Source organism: Anabrus simplex, chromosome X (assembly GCF_040414725.1).
Source record: "Anabrus simplex isolate iqAnaSimp1 chromosome X, ASM4041472v1, whole genome shotgun sequence".
Taxonomy (NCBI): Eukaryota; Metazoa; Arthropoda; class Insecta; order Orthoptera; family Tettigoniidae; genus Anabrus; species Anabrus simplex.
In genome coordinates, this window is record NC_090279.1 from 187,650,731 (window position 1) to 187,666,686 (window position 15,956).

Below are 15,956 nucleotides of genomic sequence, written 5' to 3' on the forward strand. Positions count from 1 at the left end.
AATTTATATTTGTTCATTAGTAATATAGGTTGAAGTGATCCTAAATGAAGAAATAAAAGATGCTGGAAGTGTCATCCTCGATAATGAAGGATTTCATAAACACCATTAGGATTTTCTGCTCACCAATAGTGAGAGTTATGACTGTTCACACAAACATTAAGATGAAACCAGGCCTCATCCGAAAAGAACACATGCTGTGGGTCGAATTAACGATATTCATAATATCGTGCTCTTGTGGCTGGATCAGCATGTTTTAAACATTGGGCCCGTGTAAACCAGTATGGTTTGACGTGTAACAGCTTTGTAGTTCTGTGTGCAGTAGAAACCAAAACCCTTACTGTTGTGCTAATTTTGTGAGCAATTTATTCAATGACTGTTCAAGATTCGCACCAATGTCATCTAGCTTTCCTCATTTAAAACTGTTCATGGGTACACATGTTTTTTATTGAACACTGAGCCAGTAGTTTCAAATTCATTTACAATTACGTGAATCTGTGCTTGTGAAGGTGGCACTTCACCAGGAAATTGCTGAAGAAATGCATCGCTTACCCGTCGAGTTGCTTAGGTCTCGGAGAGTAGAAACGCCGTTGGATGGTCTGGGTTTATAACAGAGATCCTGTCGACCGTGATTCCCATAGGGAACCTGGAATCCCTAATGAGCAAATTCATAACCCCAACATAACTGCTCCGTTATTGGAAATTACAAATCCTCCAGCCAACCCATCATGATGGCCTAGCAGGCATCAGTTTTTGAAAAAGAGACTAAATAGCCTCCATTACATGCATTAGCCATGCATCTTCGTAGCTGTGCTAGTTGCCAGCTGATGCACCCAAGTTTGTACACTACGTCAGGGTGCTGGTGACCAGGAGTGGGCTGGCTGGAGGATTTGTAATTTCCAAAAATGGACCAATTATGTTGGGGTTAGTTCATACATATAATAATTAAGGTCTTTCAGTCTGTTGAAACACGACATACAAAATTTATGCAAACGACCAAGAGGACCTTAACAGGAGGCATTTTGACAGATCAAATAAATGTACAGGTTATACTGAAAGTTAGGAACAGTTAAGCGGCAATATTCTACCTTTGACCATTGAGATTTGATTCAGATTGATTTTCCTTTTTTATTTTTTTATTTTTTTAAAATTATTTGATGTATATTTCCTTACTCGGTTTGAGGATACATTTTTATGGGGTTTTGTACATAAATGACATATTTAACATTTCACTAAATTAATGTAGCTGCAGAATAATATTCAGCATTTGCTAACTTAAGCATACAGTAGCCTACGTATCAATGGGAATGGGTTCTAACTCAAAATCAGGTACTTTGTAGGTAGAGGAGGTAACAAATTGCACTGCCCTTAGGCTTCTAGCTGCAGTATGGTTAAAAGGAAAAAGGAAACTGAGCGAGTTGGCCATGCGGTTAAGGTCACGCAACTGTGTTCTTGGATTCTGGAGATAGTGGGTTTGAATCCCACCGTCAGCAGCCCCGAAGATGGTATTCCCTGGTTTCCAACTTTTACACCAGTCAAATGCTGGGACTGGGTTGCTTTCTTCCCACTCCTAACCCTTTCCTGTCCCATCATCACCATAAGACCTATCTGTGTCGGTGCGACATAAAGCAGATCTAAAAAAAAAGAACATTGCTGATTTTGTACCAATTTTTAAAAATTCTCCTATTAATGAATGTGCTAAGTGAGGTATAAGAAATTCCTAAATCTCCACCTGTTTTAGTTGTATGTGTATTATTGTCCACTTCTCATATAAATTTTACTTTCTCTTTCAGCGTCTAACTTTTCTCTTTTTGTTCTCCATTGCCAACTGACAGCAACGTACAATTCCTTTTTTTTTTTAAGTTGCAAGCTGCAGTCGCATACAATTTCTAATGACAGACCCACAGTTTTTTATTACTCAATACGGCAAATGTCAGCTGTCGGCATCCTTTTAAGATGTCCCATTTAATTAACCTGCTTACAGTTAAAATTGAAGTATGCCCTTATCACTTATCTCGTGATCGTTCTACTTCACCTTTACGCTGTGCGTTCAGTTCCCATGACCTTCCCTACACCACCGCACTCCATCCCTCCAATATCTGCAGCTTAAGTTCTGCCATTAACAGTGGCAACACTTCTGACTCACTTGTGTTTCAGTAACATCGGCAAAGTCATATGTTTACAACATTATTTGAACTCTCTTACGTGCAAATCAAGTGTGTTCGACAAAGAGGTTTCTGATTCATAATCTTTCGCTTTTAGTTAAAAGCTGTATGGTCACTTCCCATGCAATTTATTACACTCCCGCATCACATCCCTCAAACATCTGCAGCAAAATTCTCACGGCCAACAAAGCTGACTAATGTATCGCATTTCTGACTTGCCTGTGTTTTGATCAGAGGAAATGCATACATTCATGACATAATTTTTAATTCTTTTACGTACAAATAAACTGATACTGTGAACAGAGAGAAGGTGTGGGAAACACTGAAGAAAATTAGAATACAGGATGACATGATACACAGGATCAAGAATTTGTATGAAGATATCCGCAGTAAAGTCAAAACACCTGTAGGAATGACTGAAACCTTTGATATAAAATCTGGGTTAAGACAGGATGGTGTTTTGTCTCCTCTCCTTTTCATCATTGTGATGAACGAGATTCAGAGAAAAGTACACCAATTCACTGGAGGTAAGAAAATAAAAGTTATCTTATTTGTTGACGACATATGCTTGTGGGGAGAATTTAAAGAAGACCTTCAAGAACAAATAAACTCCTGGACAGAAGCTGCTAAAGCGGGCGAGTTGGTCGTGCGGTTAGGAGAGCGCAGCTGTGAGCTCGCATCCGGGAGACAGTGGGTTCAAACCCCACTGTCAGCAGCCTTGAAAATGGTTTTCCGTGGTTTCCCATTTTCACACCACGCAAATGCTGGGGCTGTACCTTAATTAAGGCCACAACTGCTTCCTTCCCATTCCTAGGCCTTTTCTGTCCCATCGTTGCCATAAGACCTATCTTTGTCGTTGTGACGTAAAGCAACTAGCAAAAAACAAAAAGAAGAAGCTGCTAAAGAATATGGACTCATCTTCAGCCAAGAGAAAAGTGAGGTTATAGTCATGAAAAATACGGACAACCAGTGGGACACATTGAAATGGAGCGGCAACAGCTACAGATGAACCATCAATTCAAATATCTTGGAAGTGTTATCTCTGATACTAGTTCTATAACACAAGGAAATTTCCCACAGAATTCAGACAAAATAGTTATAAAGACATAATATGGAACAAGAAAATACCAACAAAATGTAAGTGAGTCATATATGAAACCTATTACCGGTACATACCAATCCTGACCTATGGTTGCAAAACATGGACCATGAGAATTAAAGATGTTAGTAGAATCCATGCAGCAGAAATGAAGTTTGTCTGTAGCATGATCAATAAGACACGGAGGGACAGAGTCCGTAATGAGGAAATCCGCAAGCAGACTCAAGTTGTAAGACTGCAGGACAGAATAACATCGCAGCGGCTAAGATGGTATGGCCATATGCGATGCATGGAAGATAACAGATTACCGAAACAAATTTATGAGCTAAAACTTGAAGTCAAAAGACCAAGAGGGTGACAAGACTCGGGTATAAGGACATGGTGAAGATTGACATTCAGCAGCGAGGACATACTTTGGAAAGCATCGAAGAAGGAGAGAAGTTCAGAGACTGGAACTGGTGGAGAAGCCTCGTTGCTGACCCATCGCTTAAGATGAAATGACGTGAGATATGTATGTATCTATACAAATAAACTGCATTTAACGACTATTAATATGTATAATACTGAATTACGTATAAATGGTTATGTACAAATGAGGTTTAATTAACAAGTTTCTAAGTTATTTTTTGCCGGGACCTACAGAAATTTACATATAAAATAGAATTACAGAGAACTGAGTTACACATAAACCAGTCTCAACTTCTTACATTCTTACATGAGTATGAATACTTGAAAATATCAACAAACCAATATTAATTACCTAAGCCACAATGATTTTTCGTTTGAAATTTGTTGTTTAGTATCAGACCGGACTGTGAATTGGAATATTGAATACTATCTAGAACATGAAGAAATTTTATACTGTGAGCTGCCCGTCAAACACTGTGAACATTCCTCTCTGAATTGTTAGGTTAAACGAACGACAACACAGAGACGCTCATCTAAACTGCTGATTAGTCTCTTTCAGTACATCATAAGATACTTTCCGTAGAATTTCTGCGTACAAACTTGAGGTAGACTGTTTTTTCTGGTTGCAGGACGAACACTCTTGGATCCAATTTGATGGGCACCGTCTCCGGACACGTTTCGATCACGTAATTCTGCAGCAAGTATGCTAACCCTACCTTCATCTCGAGATATGAGAAGCGTTGTCCTGGAAAGGAAATAATGGCTTGTGTAATGGTTTTGAAATGAACAGCTTTAAATAACTGGAACTTAAGAAAAAATTACATTGAAAAAATCATTATCATTATTAGATCATAGGTTCTGTAGCTGAGTTTGGCTAACTTCCACTCACTTGTGCCAGGCTCTTCACTTCCATGTTCGTCATGTTCCAATGACAATGAAAAGTTACCAGTAAACTAGCCAGCTCATTAAATAGGCTACTTATTAAATAACGCCTACATAATTTCAAAAAACATCTTAAAATACAATGATAATAAAAATTTACAAATACAGTTCTGTGAAAGCCATTGACATCACCTGAGCATGACATAATGGAAAGTTATTGATAAACTAGCCAGCTGAGCTCACGTTAATAATACGTTGTGGTTTTTTTTTTTTTTTTAACACTATTCTAATTATACACAAAATCAGGCAATGAATCTGTTAAATGCCAAATATCATCCAATTTCTTTGCGATCATTTAAGAAAAAGCTAGGAAAACAACAGATAGGAAATCTGCCACCTGGGTGATTGCCCTAAATGGAGATCAGTAGTGATTGAAAAAAAGCTGTATTTAAAAAAAAAAATTCTTAGAATAATATATTTATATTGGTCCACCTGTTCAATACAATTCTGATGTAAACCACTTAAAACTAAACTAGAGAGACTAGGACATGTTTCGACCCGTATGGGTTCTCTTCAGCTAGTATTATTATAGGCTATCACTCGTTAACAAGTATAATTGTCTTACAAAAGTAAAGTTCAAATCACACGAGGTCTTTGATGGCTGTATAATTTAATTCTGGAACCACAGACTCTTCCACAATGTTGGCAGTTGGGTAGCCACTTGTTCTTGAGGATAAATACTTCTGCTATCCGTACGTTCTTTCCTAATGTTGCATTTGTCGGACTGAAGTTTTTCCACTGTAGTTCAAAGGATAGATGCCCTTGGTGGATGGAGCGATGTCATTCTGGATGATTGGATGCCACAACCTCCCAATTTTCAGGGTCAGTTTGACATTTCCTTAGATTTGCCTTCAGAATGTCTTTATAGTGTTTTTGTTGCCCACCTTGTTTTCTTTGTCCAATTTTCAACTGACAGTACATGATTTGTTTTGAGAGACATGACTCAGGCATGCGAACTTCATGACCTGTCCACCGAAGCTGTTGTTTTATTATGAAAGCCTCAATGTTAGTTGTGTTAGCTTGCTCCAAAACACTTACATTAGTGCATCTGTCTTGCCACTTTATTCTTAGGATTCTCCTAAAGCAGTGTTGATGGTATTTTTTCAGCTATAGTAAGTGCCTTCTGTATGTAACAACCATAAAATAGAGTTGGAACAACACAACAGCTTGGTATACATACAGCTTAATTTGAGTACTGATGTTATGGTTCTCAAACACCCTAATTTGCATACAATCATAGGCTGCGCTGGTAGTATACATGGAAACAAGACAACTTAAAATATCTCAAGTGAGAAATCATCATCATTTTTCAGTTCCAGTTTCCCGGGTACTGTTTGTGAACCTGTTCCATTCTGTCTTATTGAGATACATTCTGTTGTTAATGACGTCCTCCAGTGTCCTTCCCCAACCTGCCATGTCCATCTTTATGACATCCATCCAGTGGGTTCTTGGTCTTCCCACCATCCATTTTCCTGCCACATGTCTCTCCATGTTAACATAAGCTGTCCTTGTTGGCTCAATATGGGCACGCTGACCTGACCTAATAATGATGTCTCAATCCCAGCTTCCTTTCTAACCACGTCATTCCTTAACTTGTCCAGTTTTGTTTTTGAATTCTGGACCTCAAGAACCATAGTCGGTTTCCATATTGACAGCTACATCTGACAATACATTCTGTTAAAAACAAAAGTTCATGAATACCACAAGAAACTCCTCCAGTTGGGCGTATTTTAACTATTTTATTCAGTAATGGACTATAGCCATCTAGATAGATCACTTCCTCTTTGTTCTAATTTTAGAATTTCATCAAGACTGTAAAACAATGCATGATATTTTAAAAAACTTTCAATGTGTCATACTGAACTTTTCCATCAATCATTCTTTTCATCCACATTTCTCACTTGTCTTCTTTCCATGTATACTTGCTGAAGATGACTCATATGGGGTCAAAACATGTCCTAGTCTCACTAGTTTTTATGAGTGTACAGACCATTTAGTTTTGAGTGGACAGCTGGACCAATCTTTATATATAAAATGCCAATGTGTATATTTCACAAAACTCAAGCTCTTAAACCAAAGGAAGTTAAAAGATGCGGTTTGTACCAAAGTCTTCCAAATGATCTCAATACCTAGTACAAGAAAAATCTTTCATTTCTTGAAAAGCAATGTAAATTTTTTTTTTTTTTTTTTTTTCAAGATAAAATATTTCTAGAAAGCTGCACCAAGATCGGATCGACCTTGATGGATAGATTGTCATTAGCGACTTACTCTGTATCATGATAGTTCGGTAAGAAATGCTGTATACCTTTCTTGCTAAGAGGTTCATGAACTTGCCTGTTATTTGGAAATAGCAATCAAACATGCTGTGATCAAGATATACTTTCATGTAACTGGGCAACTCATTGCTGAGGAATCTGTTCATTTTCGCACCAGATAGAAAAGCAAAGAATATTGTGTAACCACTCGCATTGCAATGAAATCATGCAAATAAATCAACATTAATGTAAGCAAATAGAAATAGTTTGATCAAATTAACAGATATAGGAAATAGAACATATTTACAGTAATCATTTCTTTGTTTTGCAAGTGAAATTACTGGTAAATATAATAAGAAAAATGTAAATTAAAAAAATAATGAAGGAATATGTTGCTAGGGGCTTTACATCACACTGACACAGATAGGTCTTATGGCGACTAGAATGAATTAACAAACACAGGTTACTTATTGAGGCGTAGCTGTGCACGCCGAGTATCTACTAGTATAAATATATTGTTCTAAGAATTGTATTTATGAAATTGTCAGGTCAATATGGAACCGAGTATGAAATTCATTACTTGTGAAAACTGTATCTTACCTATACAAACGCGAGGTCCTTCACCAAATGGAAGATAGGTAAAGGGGTGCCTTGCAGCCTTGGCTTGCTCACTGAACCTCTCGGGGTCAAATCGTGCAGGTTCTGGGTAGTAGGCTGGGTCGTGATGTAAAGCATATGTTGGAATGATGATCTGTAGACCAGGATCGAGCTTCAGGGAGCTGCCGGGTACGTGGTACTCCCTGGTACATTCGCGGAGCAGCATGGCCGCCACAGGATACTTGCGGAGAGTTTCTGTAACATAGGTTGTATCAGTTCCTGAATGAAATAGAAATGATGAAAAATTTATTTTGGGACAATCAAATAATCATAAATATAGCTTATTTATCTTTCATCATGACCATCCATCAACAGTTGCCAGGTAACATCACGTCACACATTTTGTGATGTAGATTTTAATTCCCATAGGGAATGTCCAATAACGGACCATTTATATTGGTATCCCATAGGGTATGTATGTTTAGTCATCAGCCCGAAAGCTGGTTGGATCCTCAACAGTTCCGCCATGAGCTGTCATAGATGGCCTAGGCATCACTGAAGAGACGTACTAGGGAAATGAGGAGTGAGGTAGTTTCCCGCTGCTTTCCTCACCGAGCCAGAAGTTGCCATTACATATCAGTCTGCCAAGCCCACTGAAATGCATGCACCAACCGACCCTATGAGCAATATTTTCACACCATTCATAGCAGGGACTGTCTGCGTAAGGAATGGCATTACTAGCATCGCTCATACCTCAGTCACTTTCATTTTGTCAAAGCCAAGGATAAGACAGAGACAGATCAATGAAAGTAACAAAATTGCTCTAGCCCATACCAGAAGACTTAGTGCACTGTAAACACTAGGTCCCACCAGCAGGAACCTGAAATATTTGTCCTGAATGAGTTCATTCATGATTCCAATATAAATGGTCAGTTATTGGAAATTATAAATTTTCCAGCTAACTCACATTTTTAACGAATACCAAATTTTCACAATCGCATTGTAATCAAATCGACTTTCAACCTATTAGATTGTGTTACGTACATTCAGTACATGTTGAAGAGATGTTAAGTACAGAGCAAAAATGGCCAACCGGACACCAGTGGGGTCCGAACCCACAACCGATTCGCAGACCCCACTGGTGTCTGCTTGGCCATTTTTACAAAACCTAATAGGTTGAAAGTCGATTTCAATAATTAATTTTTGGTTGGCAGCGCTTTACCCCAGTGTACCCAATTTGGGCTCATCAGTTGGTAACTATCACATCTACCAAGACGCATGGCTAGCACATACCATGGAGGCCAGTGCGTAGGCTACTTGGAGGAACAGGCAATGGAGAAACTTGGTCTCTTTTACAAAAATTGTTGCCTGAAAGGCCATCAGATTATACATATTTTGACTTCTATAGGGAACTTGGCCTCCACTTCGCTACTTGATCATCACTGTCTATGCGCTGTTCTGTTCCACTTTAAGCATCTCCCTGTTGGCAGCTACTTCTCTACAGACATAGGGTGGTGCTCTTCCAGCCAAGTAATAGAGCTTATCTGTCGGAGTAGGGTTTAATCAGCCTGTAATCAACCTACAGTTTTCATTGAGAGCTGTAGCTACCTGTCTGGCATGAGATGTAGTGATGGGGCATTCGATTCGTTTTCTGAATCGATACAGTGATCCGATTCATGGCACATTAGAGTCACCACTCCTACTGCATCTGTGTGGTATGTACTGGTAAGACAGCAGCAACAGCATTCAGCGGTAAAGGTCTGGGATTAGGAAGGTAGCAGCTATGGCCTTAATTAAGGTACAGTCCCAGCATTTCCTGGTGTGAAAATGGGGAACTATGGAAAACCATCTTAACGGCTGCCAACGGTGAGATTCGAACCCACCATCCCCCGAATGCAAGCGCATAGCTACACGATACTAACTGCACGTCCAACTCGCTCAGTCATTTTTGAAAATATGTATTTTTCTATCAGCAGAGGATGTTTTTAAAGCATCATATTTTGTATAGGCTACCCGAGATGTACAGTAGCCCACTGGTTTTCTGATTCAACATACTGTTGATTAAGTTATTGCGTCAGTCGGCTCACTTACTGTCCACATATTATTGAAGTCTTGTGCAACGATGTGACATACGAACTGAGAGAATACTGAGTCGTTCTTCCCAATATAAAACAGGTACTTTTGAGTGGTCATGAACATGACTCAGTCATACGGCAGGCTAGAGTAGAGTTTAATTAATTGTCAAATGTCAACTAAGTTATAATACTAAGATTCATTAAACTAATAAATAGTATAAACTAACAGCCTACCTACTTACTAGCTACTTTAGAATTATGTTTAGACTACCTTTTTAACACTGCAAATAAGTCCATCTATTATTTAAACCTCCCTGTAAGAAGGGGACAGTGAATGCAATGAACCGTGTGTGTGTGTGTTGTGTCTCACTGATCCGTGACTGAATACGATTCTTTCGGTGTGCCATGGCTCATTGTACGTCTCGCTGCAGTGGAAGCTCGGCTCTCCACCAGTGTCCAGTGTGCCGATAAGGAGCCGTGTGTATCTTGTGTCTCACTGAGTCATGCTGTGCGCACGATTCTTTCAGTATGCCATGGCTCACTGTAATGACTCACTGCAGCGGAAGCTCGGCTCTCCGCCAATATCCAGTGTGCATGTGTATCTTGTGCCTCACTGAGCCGTGCTGTGCGCATGATTCTTTCGGTGTGCTATGATTCACTGTCTCGCTGCAGCGGAAGCTTGGCTCCCCGCCAGCACTCTCCGCTGGGAGTAAGCTGAATCGTGTGCCATGAGCTCGCCGTTTCTATGAATCGATTCACTTGGACACTTGAATGAATCAATACACTGCTTCGAATCATGCATTCAGTAGCCAACACTAATGAGATGAACTCTACCAGACTGAGAAAGCATATTCAGCAGCAGAAAAAATCTGCCATTGCTGTAATTTGTATTGTTTGAGGATGAGAGCCCCATTGTGACCCTGCAATCTGTGAATAAGATTGGTTCACATGGAGAATTTCATCTTTTACTCTTACAATGGGTTTTGAACATTAGAGTTCTATCCAGGATCACTTCCAGGTATTTTGGAGTGCGACAGTGCTGCAGTTGGATGCCTGATCATTCTAGATGCAACTCACGATAACCTTCCCTATTCCTTAAATGGAAGGCACACACTTGTGTCGTAGAAAATTGGGTCTTAGTTGGTTCTTATTGTAGTACCTTGACAGATTACTAAGGGCATTTCTCAGATTTCTCTTCATGGATTCAAAGGACTAGATAATGGGTAAAAAAAGAAAAGAAAAGAAAATGGTGAACAATTTAGGGAATCTGCCACCAGGGCAACAGCTTTAAATGCAGATTTAGTTTTATTTATTTATTTATTTTGACTGCATTCCTTTATCTTTATTCACAGTTAAGAAAAAAATATTGTGTACTAACCTGAGAACACTTTATCCATGTAGGTTAGATCTTGAAGAGCTTCATACGTTAATTCACCATTCTGACTTTGTCTGACAGCAGCGGATACTTCTTCTCGTAACCGGCTCTGTATTTCAGGGTGATGAGCCAGCTCGTAAAGGCAGAACGACATGGTGCTCGACGAGGTTTCAAATCCCGCGAGGAAGAACACAAATGCTTGTGCTGCCAGCACCATATCGTTCATCACTAGCAAGAGAAAGAGAAAATATTCAAATTTCCAACAAACCTAGCACTAAAAGCAAAATGAATCAATCTTTTCTTTGGGAGATTTCATCCTGTTAATGTGATGATTATCAATATTTTTAGGTCATAAACATTCAGGCCCTAGTGATGACATTCCTTGATTTAGAAAAGCTTACGATAGTGTCGACAACTTAGATCTGATACCCAGAGTAATGTAACAGAAAGGATCTGGACATGTAAACTGAATGCCTGGCACAAGAGCACCACGTGATTGCCTAGAAAGAACAGTTGAAGGAAGAAGGTCAGTGGGAAGACCTAGGAAAAGATGGCTATACCAGCTGAGAGAGGATGTGGAGAGAAAGGAGAGAAGTGGGAGTCAGTGATGAGAGAGGAGGCATTTCTGGAGAGACAACAATGGCAAAGACTTGTTCAACACCACCCTACCTGGCACGCTGTAGAGGTTCTTTGATGATGATTGTACAAAAATTGTTGCAGCTGTGTCCAGGCACATCTGGGGAGAACAGTGTGGTTTTGTAATGAAACCTGACAAGGAAGTGTGCTGTTACCACTGTCATTCATAATGGTTATAGATGAAATTGCGAAGGAGACAAAGGAGAAAGGGGGATGAAGGTGAATGCTGTTTGCAGATGACATTGTGGTGTGGAGAGCTAGCAGAGGGGAAGTACAAGGGCAGCTCAACATACTGATTGAGATTAATGATAACTATGGAATGAAATTCAGTGTGGAAGAGAGTAAGACAATGGTGTTGACTAGAGGAGAAAGGGAAGGGAAGGGAATTATAAAAATGAAGGTACAAAACCTTGAAATTGTTGAGAGCTTAGTACTTAAGAAGTGAACTGATGCAGGATATGGAGATCAGTAAATGAATTCAACAGGGAAATGCATTCTACCAGAGTGTGAGAAAGCTGGTCTGGAGGAAGGAGTACCAATGAAGTGTAAAGAGGTGATGTATAAGATGTACTACTGCCCAATGCAGTGTAATCTCAATTATCATTGCCAGAAACATACAGATGTTCACAAGATAAGTAGAGGCCACACAGCCTAACAACATATATACCATTTAAGAAGATCTATTACTGAGCGAGTTGGCCGTGCAGTTAGGGGCATGCAGCTGTGAGCTTGCATCCGGGAGATAGTGGGTTCGAGTCCCACTGTCGGCAAACCTAAAGATGGTTTTCCGTGGTTTCCCATTTTCACCCCATGGCCACATTTTTCCCACTTTTAGGCCTGTCCTATCCCATTGTTGCCATAAGACCTATCTGTGTCTGTGCGATGTAATGCAAATTGTAAAAAATAAAAAAAATATAAAAATAATCTCACCATACAAAAACAAGATGAAAAATGGCTCCACAGCATTGCAACACAGAATATAGGCACATTTTTAGGTTTTTAGCAGACTAGAGAAAAAATAATTTTAACAGTGGATTTTAATGTCAGTGGTTCAAACATTAGCTCCAAGTTGTATGTACAGTTTTTACTATGGATGGTATGTTAAAGGGACCCATAGACGTGCAATATTATTGCACAATATCGGGGTTTGTGCAATATAATTGATAGTGTGTATTTAATATTGAAGAGTTGTGCAATATATTGTACAAAATCAAAAAAGTTTGAAATATATTGCGGAAATCACAAAATACTGTGTCATGTATTGGCAATATTGTGCAATATCCCGCCCTGCCGCCAATTGTTATCAACAAGTGGGGGAAAACGTATCGTGATGGCAGACAAATAGGAGATGAAAAATTATTTAATAAATTAAATAATTCTTCACACCGTGGAAGCTTCACTTCTAAGATAGGAGGTGAAAAAGTTTATTTTGGAGCTTATCGGAGTGTAGCATGGCCTTCCGGCTCTATGGGACGTTAAAAGCAAAGATTACGGTAATCGCGTTAAAAAGGTGAACAGAATGAGGAACTTATTGAGAAATATTGCGAAAAATATCCGAACGGCGACAAGCAAGAAGGTATTTAAAAAATCAGTTCTCTGGGTACAAACTTCCGGAAGGAAGTGAAGCGGTTTCCTGATACAGAAAAGAGTGTTCACCAAACAAAACACCGGCATGGACTGACTATATATTGCCACGCATATTGCACGTCTGTGACCGCTTTGCACAATATATTGCACAACCAACAATATTATCTCCACACGATTCTATTTATTGCACAAACCCGCTTGTTGTGCAATAATATTGTACGTCTGTGGGCAGCTAACAATATATTGTACAATCCATTTCGCGCAATAATATTGCACGTCTATGGGCCCCTTAACATTTTAACAGATTCTTTGGTTGAGTACCGGTACACAGGATTTTAAAGTAAGATTACAAGAATTTTCTCTTGAAAGAAGAATATGGAAGTTTTTAGACTATAACTGTTGCAATATTGTACAAATTTTTTGTGTAAATAGAGTGTTTTAGGATTAAGTCTTATGGATGGAACTTTTTTGAAAATTGGTTGGTCGGTTCTCAAAACATGTTTTATGTAATATGTAATAATATACAGTATATTTGTGTATGTAATTTTATTGACAAAGCGGACCTATCCATATCCCTGTTTCACAGGATTTCCGTTAAGTGCCAAATATCACTGAACACATGGAGTTGAAGCAGGTTACTCTGCTGCAGCCAGTCGAACGTAGTGCATGTGAAGACTCGTGTCATAGTGCAGTGAAGCCATGCATAAACATCAAGTTTTGTTACAAATTGGGAAAAACGGTGACGGAGACTCATGTTGATGTTGGAGTAAGTATTCAGAACAGAATCCATAAGCAAAACAGTCGCGGCACATCATCGAGAGTTTCCTTTCCATCACAAAACTGTTTGAACTGCTCGTAAACACAATTTCTTTTTCAGTGAACCAATATTTCACAAAATTCAATGACTTTATCAAAATGATAAAATAATTAGATGTTCTATTATTTTATAATTTATTCTAGTCCATAATGAAGAATAGATCTGGGATTGGTAAACTTCATTTGCAAACATGTACATTTTGAAGAGAAATAATCTATTTAGAGTAATTCTTCACATTTATTGTAAATGCTAAAGAATCATAAACTCAATGCATTTCATATGCAGTTATCAGCAAGCATCTATGAAATCAAAATGTCGAAAAGAACTCTTATAGTGGTTTGAGTACAAACCTAGTACATTTTTTCCCGAGATATCAGGAATTACCGCCTCCTCTTTCTTGAGATGCAGCAGCAGTTGCAAGAAGTCATTACGTTTCATCTTGTCATCCTGGCGTAGGTTTAGAGCATCGCGTATGACGTTACAGAAGAAGATTGTGACGTTTGGTGGAAACTGACAGATGCGAAGTGCCTTTGTTAACTCGGGGAAGGTCAAGCGTGCCATACGTCGCAGAGCTGCGGAGTAGGAGGGTGCCATGCACAGACGGCCCATGGTTCGAAACTGAGAGTCTGGGTCGGTAAGCGCGTCAAACTTGAGACCGAAAGCACAGGTCCCAATTACGTCTGTGGTAAACCTGCAGCAAAGAAACAGTCGGTAAGTGGTTGAACCTCTTAACGGGCTATAACTTTCAACAGTTTATTGTAAATGATGGCAACTACAAAACAAATAATTACCACAGTGCTGTTTACGCAGACCATAGCAAACTCGATAAGCCCTTTTTCTTTTTTTTTGACTACTCGTATTTAAGTGGTGTGGCAAAGCAACCAGTCTCAATATGGACTTGCATAGAGAATTAAGACCACGAGTTTGTCCTAATGATAATTCCTTTGTTCAAACCTGGGACATTCAAAACTTTCCTCATCTTATCCCAGTTTAAAAGAAAAAAGAAAAAATTATTAAAATTTTGTTCATACTTGTTCGTCTCAAGCAAGTTCATGTTAGTGGTGATAATGAAACATACCTTGCTAACGTCTCTCTGATGTCTACAAGTCCACCACCACTCTCGATGTGGTTAATCATCTCCAGCGAGCACTCAGCAATGAGCGGAAACATAGCCTTGAGCCGCCCCGAACTGAAGGCGGGAGTTAGTTTGGAGCGTAATGACTTCCAACGAGTTCCCTCTAGGTTGATGAGATGGGCTGTCAGAGGGTCGTGAACTTCGTCGTAGTGCATCCCACGGTCGTGGAAGTGGCTGAAGTCTTTGAGTACGATGTGTTTTATCAGTTCAGGGTCTCGTACCAACAGTGCTGGTGAACGCCATTGGAAAATACCCACATAGCGCTCCTTGGGGTACATGCCATAGAGAAGCTTCAGTTCCTCACCCTGTTTTGAAGAGAGAAAGAATGTAAGGTGAAATATTGAGTAAATTACAGTTGAACCCAAATTATACTTATGAGGGTTGATTCATAAGTCATGGCAACAATTTTTTATTTACTAAAAATGTGCCAATGTCAAAATGTAATATATACATTTGAAAGTACGTTCAACGGACTTCATATTGTTGCCAGCAGATGGGATATGGGTGTATCATTTTGGCCGTGATCACACTTCCTATGTTAGTTGTCTGATTACAGCAGTGTGTAATGGAAGCAACCAAAGTCGAGCAGTGAGTTCATGTGGCATCAGTCTTATTCCCAAAGTGAAGTAGCCATTGCATGGAAAATACTTTGCCAACAAACAAGATATTGTATGAGCATTTCGATGCGAGTCAGTGCACTCTGAAGAATTGTGTGCAGCCGATAGTACTATCCGCAAAACCCTGGTACTGAATTGGTAGACCTCGGTTATCTTCGAGATATGGATTGGCAATCTGTGGCACCAAACGTGAATCGATTATGCATCGCATTAAGACATCTGATGGTGTAATCACAAAACTTCAAATACTA

The 15,956-nt window shown here is 39.3% G+C and overlaps 1 protein-coding gene across 1 annotated transcript in view; it reads right to left on the reverse strand.

Moving 5' to 3' along the window:
- Positions 1-1,127: 1,127 nt before the first annotated feature.
- The window catches only part of LOC136886445 (probable cytochrome P450 6a13), a 28,452-nt gene continuing 13,623 nt past the window's right edge, over positions 1,128-15,956 (reverse strand). Inside the window, exons 2-6 of the mRNA XM_067159224.2 lie at positions 15,032-15,393; positions 14,304-14,644; positions 10,917-11,141; positions 7,467-7,718; positions 1,128-4,414 (exon numbers count right to left, since the gene is read on the reverse strand). Coding sequence (XP_067015325.2) covers positions 4,233-4,414; positions 7,467-7,718; positions 10,917-11,141; positions 14,304-14,644; positions 15,032-15,393 — 1,362 coding nt within the window. The 3' untranslated portion in view covers positions 1,128-4,232. The remainder of the gene's footprint in view (positions 4,415-7,466; positions 7,719-10,916; positions 11,142-14,303; positions 14,645-15,031; positions 15,394-15,956) is intronic.